Below are 18,749 nucleotides of genomic sequence, written 5' to 3' on the forward strand. Positions count from 1 at the left end.
AAAAAGAAAAAAGCAAGCTGGACACCAACATTAGAGTGGGCCAGAAACTGGCTCAGGAATCTGAGCTAGCTGCATAGGCTATAGCACAATAACAGAGGAACATTAGATCATGGTAGGGAGTTATGCTCGAATAATATATTTTTATTTTGGTTTCAGTAGATTGTTTCACCAGTTGGGTAAAGACTTTTTCAAACCAAATACCCAGCAACTAAGATAGCTGCAAAGATTCTAGTTTAATCACTTCTCTTAACAAGGAGACTTCAGATAATTAACAACTCCGAGGGCATGATTTATGGGAGAGTACTGATTTGATAAGCAGCCAAGGTTACCAAATAACATAACCATCAGTAGATCAAGGAGTCAAGGAACATTACAATACAATTAAAACTGAGAAACATGGTCCATAGGGATAGTACAGTAGATAAAGGGATTTCCCTTGCACATTTCCAGCCCAAGTTTGATCCCTGGCACTGCATATGGTCTGTCCACTGAGCACTTGCAGAGGTGAATCCTGAGCACAAATCCAGGAGTAAGCCCTGAGCAATACCAGGTGTGACCCCCCCCCCCAAAAAAAAAACAATGGGGCTGGAGCAATAGCACAGTGGGTAGGGCGTTTGCCTTGCACGTGGCCAACCTGGGTTCAATTCCCAGCATCCCATATGGTCCCCCGAGCACTGACAGGAGTGTCTCCTGAGTGCATAGCCAGGAGTAACCCCTGAGCATCGCAGGGTGTGACCCAAAAAGCCAAAAAAATAAATAAATAAAACAAAAAAAACTAAGACAAAAAATTATGATAAAAATAAGAGTATAGTGAATTTATTTACCATCTTCTTCTCATTCTGAGTAAAATAGGACCCAAATATTCAATGAATCAAGACAATACTTTATGTGGGGCTCTGTGGAGATCTTAGTGTTGATGGGAAACTGCATTAAAAAACTACATAAAAGAAACCACTGCATGAAAGAAATCTATCAGGGCCCTCTATTCTACTTCTTTCATTCCTTACACATTCTCAAAACAAGGATATGAGAGAGTCAGGTTCTAGTACAATCAATAGAACCATTTTCACAGATGGGCAGGATTAATGTGCATTTATAATATTATATTGATTGCAATCGTTTGTAAGATTATAACATGTAGCACTTTTTTCCTACTTTCTCTGATATCCAAGAAGCTGAGAGGCTGAACTGATTTCCCTGCTTTCTCTCCCAAACATAGCAGCCAGGACTAGTTACTACCCCTTTAGGTATCTTGTTTGAAATGTTGAGTATGAAACTGTATTGATAACAGTTTTGTAAACCATGGGGATAAAAATTTATTTTAAAAGATTCATTCACATTGAATATTTCAGTAGTTTCTTTTCATTACTGAGAAATAATCTATTGTAAGGATATTTATTTATCCAGCCTTAAATTTATTTACATTGAGGTATTTCCAGTTTTGAGTGATTATTAAAAATCTGCCCCAGTTTTTTTAATGATATTAGTTTATTGGACATAAAAAGGTTTTTTTGAAGTGAGATTTGGGCCACACCTGATTGTGCTCAGGGCTTATGCCTGGTTCTGTTCTCAGGGGTCACTCCTAGGGAAGTTTGGGGTAACACATGGGGTGTTGGGAATTGAAGATTGTATGACTACATTCAAAGCACATGCCTCAGCTGTTGTACTATCTCTCCAGCCGTGGACTGGACATTTTTGTTTTGAGGTAACACCTAGCAGTGCTCAGGACTTACGCCTGGCTCTGCTCAGGGATCACTCCTATTTGGGCTTGGGAAACCATATGGAGTACTAGGGATCAAACCCAGGTTAGCCGCATGCTTGCCCACTATACTATCACTCTGGTTCCCAGCCCCAGACTTTGAAAGTTTTTATGACACTTCAGTATCTCTGTGGAAAACTAACAAGAAGAGGAATTTCATATATGACTTGGAGCATTTTGTATCACCATCATTGTATTTGGACTGGGATGTCACCTGATGCTCATTGCATAGATATCCTTGGTAGGCTATGGTTACAGTAGATCTGTACATAATACAAGAAATATAATATGTAAATATTTACGAACTACATAGAGCAGTCTTTAAGTTCACATCCTCAATTAAAAAATTCTTCAAGTTTCTGAGGATGACATCAAAGACATTCATTGATCAACTTGAATAGCTGAATTTCATATCTCTTTAATGGAATAAACACTCCTAAAGCAAGCACATCAGAGAAATGGCCCCTTGAAAAGCCTTAAAGAACTTACCTGTAGATTTTCTCACCTTAAGTAGATAAACACATAAAGCTTAACTATTAACCCTTTAGATTAGCAGAGAAAGATTAAGAAGTAGTGATTGTTAATTTTTTTTTCATGAAAGGAGTTCAAAGACAGCTTCATCCTCCAAATTTATTCCAAAAGGAAATAATGGTGAACTAATTTATCAGAGTCCAGGACCATTCTTGGGCGGTTTAGGACACAGAACTTTGGAGTAATCAGTACGATCCTCTCAGGTATCATTTTGCACAGTTTGGGTGCTTGGAAGGAGCGATAGCACAGCGGTAGGGCGTTCGCCTTACAAGCGGCCAACATGGCCGACCCAAGTTCGATTCCTCCGCCCCTCTTGGAGAGCCTGGCAAGCTACCAAGAGTATTCGATATGCCAAACACAGTAACAACAAAGTCTCCAATGGAGACGTTACTGGGCCTGCTCGAGCAAATCGACAATCAACGGGAGGGCCTTTACCTTTAATGACATAAGAATTAAAGTTTCCAAAATGTTATCTTAGATTTAAGAGCTCTGGATTGAAGTTTGGAGCTGACTTGACAATTACTGAAGCATTACTTAGCTTACCTTTGCCTCTTTCATGGACCTTACAGAAAAGACATTGAAGACAAGGACAGGTTTGAATATCTCTTAGACTCTTTATCTAATATCACCCTAACTTTCTTTTTTAAGAGCACCCAATAGCATACAACTTCCAACAAGGTACAAGAGTCTAATAATCAAAACAACAGAAGCAATCTAATTAAGAACATGGCAGTAGGAAACAGGGAATATGAGCAATGAAGACTTAGAAGACTCCACCTGATAGTGGGTTGTCATTCTCAAAGATCTAGTTGCATGTTGCAGAACCCTTAAGACCGAGGTCGTGAAAGACATTGACTTGTTCTCGGGGTTATCATAGGTTTGCCAATGATATACTAAACACACTGTGACCAGAAATGCAAAATTCTTGGGAGAGGAAGGGTACATAAAACTCTCTGCTGCCCCAAACCTTGTTTTGATAATTAATATCATGACCCTGCTAATTGTCAGTTTTGCTTATATTTGCTGTGTTTCACACTCAATTCTGATTTGCTTTTTCCTACTCCCTTATTATCTGCCCTGGACACTAACTGCTTCATGAGACAGACCAAGGTCTTTCCTAAACTCCGTTCATGTGGAAGAGGCAGTGATGCAAAGCAGTCTATATGTTTCCCAACATTTTCTAGCCCTTTAAGATCTTGTGACTGGTTTTAGACCATGAAATATAAGAAGCTGTGACACGTGTCAATACTGGCTGAAGTGGTAAAAGCCTCCTTTAGATACTCCTGCCTCTTTCTCCTACGAGGGCAGCTGAAAAAGCTATTGCCCCAGATGGTACAGCTTTCAGAGTGGAGCCTCACTCAGTCAGCCTGGAATCTTGAGTGACAATGTGGAGCACCTCCTTTTCCATTCCCTATATTCCTCTAGCATGAATTGGGGCCATAATGAGAGCAAGAAATAAACTCTTCGTATGTAAAACCTTTGACATTTTGAGATTGTTTGTTGTCTAAGTACAACTGTTTTCCTATAGAAGATAGCCCTCTCCTGCACATATAGCACTGATTTCACATTCCTATTTTTGTAGATAATAAATCTATATGTTATAACCACACCCCTCTATCTGGCTCAGTGGGGCAGAAGATAATGCACAAGCAGAGCTTGAACTTTAAACCAAATGGATAGTAGTGAACAATAAAATTCAACAAATAAACTATTTTCCACTGCACAAAAAACAGGAAATAATTAAATTTCTTATAGACATTTCTTTATTATATTTCCCACTTGAATATTTAGAGAATAATTTAAATGTAATGTATACTGACAGCAAGCACAGTATCAAATATTAGTTTTCTTTTAATAATTTTCTTTTCTCACCCTTTATTCCTTTGGGAAAAATATTTAGATGACCTCAAAGAAACAATAATTATGCTAATAACAGTATGCAGTAACACATACAAACCCATACTCAATAGAAAAGAAAGCAACAAAGAAGTGAAAAAGTCTTTCTCCTCAAATCATTTTAATTGATTTTTCCACAGCCATATAAATTTAAAGTATGAAACAACAATAATACAGCTATAGAATCTAGGTTCTCTTTCAAAGAAGCGGCATATAAAACATAGAAAAGCTAAAACCTCAGCACAAGCTTCAAAAGAACAAGGACTGAGAGGTTTTTGATGAAGACATGAAATGCACAAAATACAGTACACAAAAATACTAGAATGCATAAAATATAAAGCTACACATTTCAGGTAGAAAGCATTGTAAAATATATAAAATATGCACGAAATCAAAATCAAAGAGATTTTTCTTAAAGTACCATGAATACACTGGAACTGGCAATTAGCATTTGAAGATGGGAACAAGAAAATAGCAATTTCCCATTAAAAACTTTATTTCTAGGCTTTAGGATTTCACCTTCTTGACATCCTTCTTTCCAGAGCTCTCAGTAGCTGACTCTGCTTTTCTTTTCTGTGACTAAAATGGAAACAGATTTAATGTTCTGCTCCAGTATGCACATTTTTAAATGGCCCAACAATGTTAAATCTAGGATGTAAATGCATTAAAAAAATTTTAACATGAATATTCACTTAAATTTTATACTCACAGTTAATATTCTATATAGCCCAACAAACTACATAACCCAATGTAAAATAACCTTCAAAGATGTTTCTTTTTAGGAAAAGACAAGAAAATACCCATCAAAAATAGTCATCAGTGTCTACTTACACATGGTACTATAAACGTACTCTTAAAGAACTATTAAGTTTTCTGGGTAAATTTTATTTGTGGTATATTATTTTTAAAAACCTTATGATCAGTGTCAAAATACCAAATTTCATATATTCTAAGGTGCACATATCTTTCCCATTTTAGCATCTGTGAAATCATGTAATTGATGGAAAATCATAGTTATTTGGCAGCATTTTTTTCCTTATGGCACATAAAATAATGCTGTGTCTTAAAATGGAAGGCATCTTAGATTGATGAAATATGGTAGTTTACTTAGCCACACTCAGATGATAAAATCTATTCAAGAGTATTTTAAACTGTAGTTGTACAAGGCAACTTGACTGGTTTAAAATCGTTATTGTTTTATTCAACAATAAACTTAATACCAAATAAAGCTTTGTTGTCTGTAAAGCAAAGTTCTCATTTACAACACATAGTTCCACAAAGAAAACTTATTTGATCAAATAAGAACTCCCAGTTTTAACCTCAGTCACATTCCATTTCAACCCATCCCTCTTCTCTTGCCCCCATGACAGTTCTAATGTCAGTTCAAAAGATTTTTGCTTCCATTATATTTCTGTTCAAAATCATGAGGATTTATTCTAAGTACTGAACCCTGTTCCTAAGGAGTTCCTAACCATATGTACTATAAACAAATAGGAAACATAGTCTGAACATAGTTCTTTTTCTGCAAAAGAAAATTTTATAAAACCAGTTTTCATAAGTACCACTATGGCATGAAACATAATATAGACATTTCAATTATGTAAAAAAAAAATGGGATCTACCTAAAAGTTAGGAAAATGCTGAAAATTTTACCATTGGAGTTTTAGTTGACCGTTTCTTCTTTTCTGCTCTCTCTCTTTCCTCAATTTCCATGTTTTCTTTCTCAATCAATGATATCAGAGTATTACAGCGTCTCTGAAACTCCTAAACCAAATAATTAAACTTTTAGTTTTTGCAACCCAGTCATAACCCTTAAAAAGTGATATTTTAATTGTCATTTCTGTTGAATGGAATTTCTAAAACTGGTATTATTCAGAACAATATTCTTATCAGTTATTATAATGGTCCACCCCCAAAATGGAAGGAGACTACTGTCATTCAGTGGATGAAGAGTTACAAAAAACCTGTGATGCATACATCCTTATAATAAAATAGAACTCAGCAATAAAAAAGAATAAGAACCACTGATACATGTAACAACCTGGATGAACCTTGAGAAATTGCATTGAGTAAAAAATATGCAAACTCAAAAATTACAAAGCATGTCATTCCAGTTACATAACATTTTTGAAATGACAAAATACAGAAATATATCAATGGTTGCCAGAAGTTAGGAAAAGAGAAGGTGTCACTCAAGCACTCACACAGGGAGTCTTGTGCTGGTACTAGTTTCACTGATTTACAAGTGATAAAATTGCTGTGAACTATGCACATACACACATGCTTGCATGTATAACTTATGAGATCTCAATAAATCCCATGAATTTTATCTATGTCAATTTCCTAGTTGTGGTATTGTACTATAATTATGTAAAATGTTACCATTATGAAAAACTGGCTGAAGATAACCCATGGGCCCTTCCTGTACATTCCTTTATAACTTCCTGTGTGTATGTAAATATTTCAAACTATGAAAGTTAGCAAAAAGGCATATAAATAAAAAATAACATAAAGCGAAGTTCTTTGGTCAAAGTAAGATTTCAAAGTATGCAGGTGACAAAAGTCAAACAAGTTTCTTTACTAGAGAATGTCTCAGAGCCTCTAAGTTCATGAAGAGCATTTTGAAATCCTAGGAGGGCATTGCTACTTCCAAAGCTATTTAACTTTGGAATTTAACTACAGTTAAATAATTTAGCTATTTAACTATATAATCTCTTCCCACAGGACGCTTGAAGAACCAGAGTTCTGAGGAGCACATCTCAGGAAACACTATTAGGAAATTAACTCAGGAAACATGGAAAGTATTATTAATCTAGAGCAAATAATACCTGGAAAGATTTTGCATAAAACCTTGCCACTATTTGTGTTTCACTACCAGAAAATCAATGCATCCAAACTAGAAACAGATTTTATGAATATATGGTGAGCACTACACATGATTCATTCACAGGGAAACTCAATTATAAACACAGTGCAGTATGCTATATTTTAAAGAAAAGTTAACCATCAAAGATCAAATTACATTTTCAAAGATAACTACTTTTCTCTGTAAGTAAAACTGTCTGACAAAATACAAAATAGTTCAACACTCAAATGAAAATGTAGGTTTAAGGGCTGAAGAGATAGTAATATGGGCAGAGGCTAACCTTGGACATGGTCAACCCAGATCCGATACCCGGCATTCTATATGATCACCCGTGCATTGCCAGGAGTAAATCCTAAATAGCCAGGTGCGATTCCCCACAACCCCACCAAAAGAAAATGTAGATATACTGGCAATTAAGAATCGCAACCCAAAACTGGTCAAAAAATCAAGGCAGTGTCTCCCATCCAAGTACTAACCAGACCTGACCCTGCTTAGCTTCTGAGATCAGACGAGATCGGGCTCAATCATTGTATGACTGAACCATAAGCACAAAAGTTTTTAAGTCTGTAACTGTATCAAACAGTGATTCATTAAAAAAAATTTAAAAATTTAAAAAATTAAGGCAGTGTCAATCAATAATAAATCATCGGCATTACCAGGAGGATTGCTCCACGGCTTGGAAGCTCGCCTCACATGCTGGGGGAAAAGGCATCTCAGATAGAGAAGGGACTACCAAGTAAAGGGTGCTAGGAGGGCTCACTCGGGATGGGAGTTGCATGCTGAAAGTAGACTATAGACTGAACATGATGACCACTTAATACCTCTATTGTAAACCACACCACCCAAAAGGAGAGAGACACAAAAGGGAATGCCCTGCCACAGAGACTGGGTGGGGTGGGAGGACGGGGTGGGAGTGGGTGGAATGATACTGGGATCAGTGGTGGTGGAGAATGGGAACTGGTGGAGGGATGGGTACTCGATCATTGTATGACTGAAACGCAAGCATGAAAGTTTGTAAGTCTGTAACTGTACCCCACAGTGATTCATTAATAAAAATTATTTAAAAAATAAATAAATCATGGGTACTAGATTACAGACCTGAGAGTGCCAGGTTGGGGGTAGAGGGAAGAGGGTGCAAGAAAATGATGAGGCTGACTGGAAGTAAGCCAGAAAGCTAGGTGGAGGGTCTGGAATACATAGATGGTGCTAAGAGAAGATAAGCTGGTGGTAAGTAAGGTCCAAAGAACTGAACTCTGAATTGGTGGTGATGTGAGCTTGAAAGAGAGGGGTGTCAGGATGGGAGAAGCATGCTGAAAGTAGACTATAGACCAAACATGATTGTCACCCATTGCCTCTTTTGCAAACCACAACACCCAATAAGAGAGAGAGAGAACAAAAGGGAATGCCCTGACACAGAGGCAGGGTGGGATGGGGGGCTGGGGGCTGGGAGGGATACTGGGATCCGTGGTGGTGGGAAATGGGCACTGGTGAAGGGATGGGTATTTGATCATTGTATAATTGAAACACAAACACAAAAATTTGTAAGTCTACAACTGTACCTCATGATGTCTCGCTAATAAAAATTTAAAAAAAAAAGAAAGAGAGGGGTGTGGGGTCATTGGGGAAGGGAGGTGGGTGCACTGATGATGGGTGTGGTATTGGCTTCATGTGCATTGGAAGCCATGATTAACCATATAATAAATTACAGAAACTTAATCAATTGTTTTTAATTTTTTAAAAAATAGTACCACCAAAACCTTAACTGTTAAGTAACAAATAATGGGGGTGGGGGTGGGGAAAAAAGAAGGTCAGATTACAGGTGACACAAGGACAAGGGTGGATGGTCATGGGCATTTCACTGATGTCTGTGTGCAGTACTTTGGCTATTGATACCATAAACTAAATTAAACACTATTATAACCCTAATCAAGAATATAAAAAGGAAACCATCCCCAAATAAAAACAAATAATATTAAAAGTTTCTCTCTAGCTAATGATCAAAGAATTTCAAAGTAAAATAATACCATCTTAATAAAATTAGCAGTATGTTGTATGAATATAATGTTGGCAGTAAGATGAAATGGAAACTCTCACTCACTGATGATGGATGCCCTAATCATTGTTATGGACTTAATTGTGAGGCCCATCCATAATTATCTTTTATTTGCATTTTATTTTTTATTATTTTTTATTACTGAATCACTGTGCGGTACAGTTACAAACTTAAGAACTTTCGTGTTTGCATTACAGTCATACAGTGATCATTGTATGATTGTAATCCATCCATAATTCTTATGTTGAAACTCTTTCTTTCAATCATATGACTGTGCTTAAAGATGGAGCCTTTAAGGAGATAATAACGGTTAAGTGAAATAATAGGGTGGGCTCTGATCCAACAGGACAGTTGTTCTTTTAACTTTTTTCTGAATGTGGGCCATATTGGCAAATGATCATGAGTTATTCCTGACTCTGTGCTAAGAAGCAAACCCTGGCAGTGCTCAGGGGATTATATGTGGTGCTGAGAATTCTGACCCAGGGTCAGTGGAATTCATGGCAATGATCTTAGCTAACCACCGACTATCTCTCAGGCTTCAGGCTGGTGTTCTTAAAGAGGAAGAGACACACCCAGACTTCTCTTTCCCTCTGTGCCTACAGAAAGGAAAGGCTGTGTGAGGACACAGTGAGAAGCCATCTGTAAGCCAGGGGGAAAGGTATCATGAGAAACCAACTTAACTGGAAGCTCCAAAATAGAACTTTCTCTTGTTCAAACCTGAAGTATTATGTTACAGCAGCCCAAGCAGGCTAATACACTGCCTTTCTAGAAAGCAATTGGAAATATCAATGAAGCTCCTTTAAAATTTCATACCCACTGACCTACCAATTCCACTCCTAGAAATACAAGAGGGAAAGGAACTTTATCAAACAAATTTACAAAAGAAAGCTTGGAGAAGTGTTATTTTTTGCAGGCAAATATAGGAAAACTAAATTCTTGGTAATTTGGAAATAGAATACACAAACATATGTATATACCTAGATACAAAGAAGCAGCTGAGAGAATATTAATCATGGTGTTTTTACTAGTGAACAGTGGCTATCTCTAAAGGACACCAACCTTTTGTGTTTTATTCTTCATACTACTCTGTAATTACCAATTTTTCTGCAATAAACATTGAAATCTTAGGAAATCAACAACACTTTAAACAAATGCCGAATTTGTTTGTTTGTTTGTTTGGGGGGCCACACCCGGCAGTGCTCAGGACTTACTCCTGGCTTTGCACTCAGAAATTACTGTGGAAGTGCTCAAGGGACCAATGGGATGCTGGGAAATCGAACTCAGGTTGGCCACATGAAGGGCAAGCATCCCACCCACTGTTCCATCTCTCCAGTCCTGAAATGCCAATTGTTTAACAAAGTCTTATCTTCCCAAATGAAAGCAGTGTGGGGCAAATGCCCCAAGAAAGGAGTGAGAAGCTATGTATAGTGATGCAAAAACAGTTTTGACATTAAAAACACTTTTTTCTCAATGTCAGGGATGTTGACTATACTGTAAAATTAAATCTCATGAGAACCTCTGCAGTCAGCATCAATATTCTGATCCTACAGAGAAAGTTAAAAATGAGCCACAGAACTTGACCACATTGCACAATCCTATGAAGTTTCAGAATCAGGATTCACACTCAGCACCCTCTAATTTCTTCCCATTATGCCATTTTATTTTTAGAGATCATTTCAAATTTATGGAGACTGGAGGGGATTTTAGAAAATCTTTAGAGATAATGTTAATTAAGAGGATCTGTGAAAAGATTTTTGAAAAGACCCAAGTACTGGTACATTAAAGTTTCCTGTGCGTCCTCAATTACTAAAGGTTTAAATAATTGAGGAAAATTAACACTGGAATTTTTCTATCTTATCCAAACAATAGTAGTATCTTTAGTATGCGGATCAATGACTTTTCATGGCTTCATTCAATAACACACATACAAATTAAACAGCATGTTATTCAATTTATCTATTATAGAAAGGGCTAAGTTGACCCTGATGAAATTTGACTTTTGGTTTCTAGGGAGACCAGACAGTCTTTGTGTGAAGCTTTTCTGAATCATTAAGTTATACCCCCTGGCTATTATTATTCTCAATAAGCAATGGTTGCCTGTTACTGCAGATATCTTTAGAAATATATTCAGGGTTCATATGGGTGATCCAGGGAGGAAAAAAAAATTAATACTTTTGAGACCGTCCATAAGCAGGCAAAAATTTATGTCAAAATGATTATAAATAGACTGTAATATGTTCTCACCTTCATTTATTTTAACCTGTCACTAACTACTTCAGACACAGAAATATAATCTTACACTCTAGGGAAAGGTCCCACTGGAATGGGCAAGTATGGATCTTACATTCCTAGCAAAAGTAATATCACTTCCTCTATAGATACCAACCCCTCCTTTTATTCACAAGCTTAAAGACTGACCAGCTAAACAGATGGTATGATAAACAGATCACTAGCTAAAACCAAAAATTACAGGGAGAAAGGTCAGATTACCAATAAATTAGTGTTTCACTTGACTGCTACTCTGAGAGACTATGCAAAATTTTCTATCAAAAACATGTTCATTTCATAAAGTTGAAGAATTTTAAGGCTATAGAAAGATATTGACAATATATCAAGAAACACATGGATCTTTGAGGAGCAAAAACTCGTAGCTGTTGTCCTTCCTTAAGATTATTATTTTTTTTTGCTTTTATATAATATGCTTACCCTGACTTTTTTTAATAGCTTCAGTTTTTTAGAAAGCAACATAATAAATTATTTTATTTTAAAAATAAAAAAAACATGTTCATTTCATATAATTTCCCATACAAAGTATCTATTTATCCTTCTCTTTTCCTGTGGTTATGGGAAATGGTTCATGGGTTCTCAAACTGTTTCCCCAATTTTTTAGTCTAACTTATATTTACATCTTACTATGAGGAGAAAAATGGCCATAAGAGGAAGAAAGGGCTTGCAAAATCTATAAAGAATGGAGAAATATAAATGAAAAACTATTGTTAATAGTTGTGCAAAAAACAAAGAGTAGTGTGTGTGTGTGTGTGTGTGTGTGTGTGTGTGTGTGTGAGAGAGAGAGAGAGAGAGAGAGAGAAATGGTGGACTTTTCAAAAGGTAAATGAATTTCTTCTTGGCAGAAATTCTTGAAGCTTTTAAAATTCTAAGGTAGATTGGAATTATCACGGACAGGATTCACTGTTGACATTTCCCAAATTTGAACACAAAACCCTTCTTGTTGCATATAACATATTGCTATACACTGAGAGATATATGGTAGAAATCAACTCAGGAAATACTTTGCAGGATAAGAGTGCATAGAAAGGGCTATTGCTTTCAAAGTACAAGGAACCTAGAAACTAAAAGTGATGAACTAAGGAATTTTACTTCATCCAGTTGCTAAAATAACTGACCATTTCTGAGCAGGAAAAGTGGTGCAATCAAGGATATATTTGTCTCCAGAAATCTCTTGATACAGGTTGCCAATAGTAAGAGTTCATAAAATAATAGGCTCTCAAACTTAGAAAGTAACTTAAAATATCATTCAAATTGCACCAGATTCCTTCTACGAGGTCCTTACCAACAAAATTAGCCAATCGGTCTGTCAAAATTCTTCTAACTCTGGGTGCCCATTTCTTCCCAAAATTATCAATTCCACTTTTTGAAAAAGTTTAAAATGACTCCCATAGCTTTTGACATTCTGGATATAGGTCTTGTAATCAAATAAAACAGTATGATTCCCTCTCCTATATGACAATATTTCAAATATTACAGGAAAAGTATCATGATTCCATCACAATCACCACCAGATAACCCCCACCAATACGTGAAGGACTATTTAACACTTCAATCTACCCTTTGCCCTTGGTTATATTATTTATTTTTGTCACTTCTTTTAACCCAAGTGCCTTCCTCTATTTTTTATCTTCTTTTATAGTTGTATTAAAACACCATGATTTACAAAGCTATTCATATTTGAGTTTTAGAAACACAGTTTTCCAGCACAGATCCCACCAGGGATTTCTCTGAGGAAGAAAATACCTGGCCAACAGGCACATGAAAAATACTCAACATCACTTATTATTATGGAAATCCAAATCAAAACAACAATAAGATATCATCCTACACCAGTGAGAATGGTACATATTAAAAATACTGAGAGCAGGACCAGAGAGACAGTATAGCGGGTAGGGTGATTTCCTTGCCTAGACTTGGTCTCAGACATCCCATATGGTCCCCCCCGAGCACCACCAGGAATAGTTCCTGAGTGCAGAACTAGGAGTGACCCCTGAACATTGCCAATTGTGGCCCCAAAACAAGCAAAAATACTGAGAAAAGTTTGTGTCAGTGCGAATATGATGTAAAAGGAACTCTTAACCATAACTAGTGGGACTGTTATCAACTCTCTTAAATATTTGTTTAAACCAGGGTTTGACACATCTTTTCTGTTAAGAGCCAGGTTGTAAATATCAGCTTTGTTGTATATTTGATCTCTGTCACAACTACTCAGCTGTGCCTCTGCAGCAAGAAAGCAGCCGGAGATAATAATACATAAATGAATGAGTACGGTTGTGCTCCAATAAAACCTTGCTACAAACAGTGGAATTTGGATTTTGTATTATAATCACATGTCAAAACTAGTTTTGTTCTGATTTCTTTTCAATCTGTGAAAATGTTAAATCATTCTTGGCTTGCAGACCATACAAAAGCAGGCCACAGGTCATGGTTCGTCAACTCGTTTTAAAACTATTGTCTAGATTGACTTTAAACTGTGCTGCCCTGGCTTTCTATATCTGTTTAATGGTCTACAATTCTATTCAATTCTGAATTACTCAGGTTTCAACTTTAGAATACCAGGATATGTAATTCTACCTTTATTTAATAAATGATGGAATGTTTGCCATGGTGCAAAACTGTCCCTTAGTGTGTGGTGAATATCAATCATGCTGGGTACCAAGTTCAAATATCCTTTGCCCCAATAATCAGCTTCAAAGCATCAATTCAAAAGGCACAGAAAGCATCAGTAGACTTGAAGTGACTTATTGAAAGAGATTAAAGAAGGCTCCACATTACATTTCCTATGTACTAAAATCCTGGACACTAAGCCTACCTAAGTCTGAATGACAGAAGGTCTATGCCTGTTGTGGGTGAATGTCAAAAGAGGGTGAATGAGCAAGAGCAAAAGGAGCGCGCACACACATATACACACACAACACACACACACATACTTCTGTGCTCAACATTTGTGTCTCTAAATTTATACACAGTTCTGTAAGAACTGTAGAAGAATATTCTTCCACAGTTCTTACTAAAATAAAACAAAAAGCAATGGCTTCCTATAACCAGAATCTCAGGGTCCAGCACCCTGAGAGCTAAATGGAAGACTATATTTAAATAAATGTTTGCTACATCTCTTGAACAAGCCTCAAATGTTATGATGTCTTAAGTTATTTTTTACTATTTAAATAAATATATTTATAAAATGTTGTGTCACCATCTCACAAGATAACATAAGAGTATAAATATCTAAAACAAACTCCTGGTAGTGCATTTATTGTATTTCATATTGCTGTACGAATTCCATCTTAAATCATACTGCAGTTGTTAATAAAGCATATGTTTACAATAAGCTATTTAAACTCATAGAAATAGAAAAGTTGTGGGGATGACAGCCAAACAGAGCCGATCTCTAGAAACAGGTTTAAAAATAGAAAAAGAAAAAAAATTAAACCCATTGGAATATTTCCTCACATTCAATATAAATCTGATCCAGCTATAGGAATCTCTGAAACAGACTAAGGTGCAAAAGTCTCACTTATTCACTTAATATCTACTTTATATAAGGTACTATGCTGACCTCTTCTGATATAATCAATTACACTTGAATGTTAAGAGAATAGTAGTAAAAATTGTTAGGGATAGTTCAATGAGCTGTGTGTACGCTCATTTATATGCAGGAGACTCAGGTTCGATCCCTGGCACCATAATAGTTCCCTTAGCACCACCAGAAGCAGCTCCCACAAACAGAGCCAGGATCAGACCCTGAGAAATATGTTTCAGAAAAAAAACAGAAGTAAATAAATAGTATAATAAAAGTATATAAGTAACATACTAAGCCAAAAGTACAATATAGTTGGCTTTTATGGAAAAAGAAATTGTTATGAGGCAGATAGTGAATCTTTAGGCAAGAGAAAGAAAAAAGAGATGAGCAACAGAAAAAAATCTATTAATTTGGGAACCATCAGCCAGAACTTGGCAGTTAAAGTAGACATTTTTCTACTTCCACAGAACAGTATTTCAAAACTTTAAATTCAATCATGTCACTACTTTGCTAAAACTTTTCAATAACTATAATTCCTACATATTAGTGACAAAAATCTTCAATACAGTGAATAGAGCACTTTGTAATTCAGTTGCCAATGTTTCCACATTTTCCAGTACTTCTCTACTCACAGGCTATCATACCAACATTATCACTGAAAACCCCATAAAAGCAGTGGCAATTCTTTTCTTAAAAGCATTTTTCCTCCTGCAATTATAATGAGGAATACAATTTTCTTAATTTGAACGAGGTACAATTTTATTGATAATTAAGCTGTAACTTGAAAATAAACTATATAAAATATTTACTACACCAGGGACAACGGTGTATTTTCTTTCAGACATGCTATCAGGAAAATGCATTTTAAAACTAGTACAAAATAGTACAGCGGGTAAGGGTGGCAGCCGACCTGGTCCCTAGCACCACATATGGTACCCCAAGAACTACCAGCAGTTCAGACCTCAGAGCGCAGAGCCAGGAGTAAGCTGTGAGCACAGCTAGGTGTGTACCCCCCAAAAATTATACTACTACAAAATATAGGAGATTGAAGTAATTAATTACTAATACCTTGATTCAACTCTAAGCACAAAGCCATGGACATTGCACACAGATTCTTGAGCTGGCTAGAGAAAAAAGAAAAGGGTCTCCCAGAAGATAAAGGTAGAAATTTTTTAAATAAAATTAAGAATAAGAACAACAGGGGCTGGAGCGATAGCACAGCGGGTAGGGCGTTTGCCTTGCACGCTACTGACCCGGGTTGGATTCTCAGTATCCCATATGGTCTCCTGAGCACCGCCAGGGATAATTCCTGAGTGCAGAGCCAGGAGTAACCCAAATTCCTGTGCATCGCCAGGTGTGGTCCAAAAAGAAAAAAAAAGAATAAGAACAACAATATTAACAATAAAAGGTTATATCAAGAAATGTGCTCTAAATAAATAAAGGAGGAAAAAATTTTAAATGCTCTTTTTTTCTCAGAAAGTTAAATTTTACTTTCTTTCCTTTTATGTACATACAGGGACTTTAAACGGTCTACAGAAATACTGATTAAAGTACTTTCCCATGTTCTATTCAGTAACTGAGTAATGCATTAAATCTTTGGACCTCTCAAACTCTCACATCCCTGAGTTATGTTAGTACAACATTAAATGAACAGAGAGTATTCTGACATCCATTCCCAGAAAGGAATGGCAAGAAAATTAATGGGTTAATGTTGTAAAAGGACTGGAAATCATTCTATAAAAGGATACATATATATTCACACATAAAGAGAGAGCATGTTCTATCATTTTACAGTCACATGGTAAATACCCTTTTTACTCTAATAGTTTTTGAAAGTCCTATGACTAGGAACTCATTATAATATTTTTTCTTAGGGAAAAGGTAGAACAATTCATATGCTCTAAGCTGAAAAGTCTAAATGGCTCATATCCTTCCTACTTATTTTTATCATTCAATAGAGACTGATTACTTACTAAAAGACCACACAAGTTCTCAGAGAAAGAAATCACAATATTTTTAGCACCGAGAAATGAAACTAAAACACATTTTCTCTTTTGTATAGCTAGCATTTTTAAATGGAGAAGTGTCTCAAAAGAAATCTTCAACCTTTAGTGGAAGGCTTTCAAAGTGAGGCAAATCTGGAAGTGGAGGCTCATTCCTTTAAGCACTTTAAGGCTATTAAGTCAGATACCATGAATTCATATTTGATATCTCTGAATAAAATATAACTACTAAGGTGTCTACTTTTCCCCCTAAATAGCTAGAAAAAATTAAGACACCACCTTTACTGGTGTCTCTGGGAAAGAAGAGCCACCTTTAAGCAAGATTATTTTTTTTAAGATTGCTTCTTTGGTGACCTAAGCTTAAAGTTGATCATTAGTAAGATTTATATTTCAATCCAGTGACACACTCACATAACAAATCAAATTACATCCTCCGTATTTCTTCTTCTTCTTCTTCTTTTTTCTTTTTGGGTCACACCCAGCGATGCTAAGGGGTTACTCCTGGCTCTGCACTCAGGAATTACTCCTGGCGGTGCTCGGGGGACCATATGGGATGCTGGGAATCAAAGCCGGATCGGTGGGTCATGTGCAAGGCAAATGCCCTACCCGCTGTGCTATTGTTCCAGCCCCATCCTCCTTATTTCTAAGTATGATTTCTCAATGAGACAAACTATTTTAATTTTGGAAATTGTAAGTACCTCTTTTTTTTATTTATTTTTTTACAGTTGTAGATTTACAATTTTTTTTGTGCTTGGGTTTCAATTATACAATGATCAGATACCCATCCCTCCACCAGTGCCCGTTTTTCACCACCATGGATAATATCCCTCCCAACCCCATCCCCCCATCCCCCCCTGCCTCTGTGGCAGGGCAATCCCCTGTGTTCTCTCTCTCCGCTTGGGTGTTGTGGTCTGCAAAAGAGGCATTGAGTGGCAAACATGTTCAGTCCATAGTCTACTTTCGACATGCATCTCCCCTCCTGGGAGGATCCTCCAAACATCCTTTATTTGGTGCTCCCTTCTCTATCTGAACTCTAGGATACCTGGCTGGCCTATTTCCTCTAGGATACCCGGCTGGCCTCTAAGTTATGGAGTAATCCTCCTGGTGCTGATCTCAGCTATTCTTGGGTATTAATCTCATACTTTGTTACTTTATATCCCCCAGATGAATGCAATCTTTCTATGTCTATCCCTCTCTTTCTGACTCATTTCGCTTAGCATGATACTTTCCATATTGTACCACTTGTATGTAAATTTCGTGGCTTCATCTTTTCTAACAGCTACATAGTACTCCATTGTGTAGATGTACCAAAGTTTCTTTAACCAGTCATCTGTTCTTGGGCATTCAGTTTTCTTCCAGTTTCTGGCTATTGTAAAGAGTGCTGCAATGAACAAACAAGTGCAGATGTCACTTCGACTATACATTTTTGCCTCTCTGGGATATATTCCCAGGAGTGGTATTGCTAGGTCAAATGGGAGCTCAATTTCTAATTTTTTGAGAATCGTCCATACTGTTGTCCAGAAGGGCTGAACCAGTGGACATTCCCACCAACAGTGAAGGAGTGTCCCTTTCTCGCCACATCCACGCCAGCATCGGTTGCTTTTGTTCTTTTGAATGTGGGCCAGTCTCTGAGGTGTGAGATGGTATCTCATTGTGGTTTTGATCTGCATCTCTCTGATGATTAATGATGTAGAGCATTTTCTCATGTGCTTTTTTGCCATTCGGATTTCTTCTTTGAGAAAGTTTCTGTTCATTTCATTGCCCCATTTTTGGATGGGGTTGGATGTTTTCTTCTTGTGGAGTTTAACCAGTATTTTGTATATCCTGGA

The 18,749-nt window shown here is 36.7% G+C and overlaps 1 protein-coding gene across 6 annotated transcripts in view; it reads right to left on the reverse strand.

The window, feature by feature from the left end:
- Window positions 1-4,041: 4,041 nt before the first annotated feature.
- SMARCA1 (SWI/SNF related, matrix associated, actin dependent regulator of chromatin, subfamily a, member 1) overlaps window positions 4,042-18,749 on the reverse strand; it is a 103,490-nt gene continuing 88,782 nt past the window's right edge. For 3 of the 6 annotated variants that reach the window (XM_056107739.1, XM_056107735.1, XM_056107734.1), the window contains 2 exons: window positions 5,840-5,950; window positions 4,042-4,765 (listed from right to left, as the gene is read on the reverse strand). In XM_056107739.1, coding sequence (XP_055963714.1) covers window positions 4,694-4,765; window positions 5,840-5,950 — 183 coding nt within the window. In that variant the 3' untranslated portion in view covers window positions 4,042-4,693. Of the gene's footprint in view, window positions 4,835-5,808; window positions 5,951-18,749 lie in introns of all 6 variants that reach the window. The other 3 variants (XM_056107738.1, XM_056107737.1, XM_056107736.1) reach the window with 3 other exon arrangements.

Source organism: Sorex fumeus, unplaced genomic scaffold (assembly GCF_029834395.1).
Source record: "Sorex fumeus unplaced genomic scaffold, SorFum_2.1 ptg000171l, whole genome shotgun sequence".
Classification (NCBI taxonomy): Eukaryota; Metazoa; Chordata; class Mammalia; order Eulipotyphla; family Soricidae; genus Sorex; species Sorex fumeus.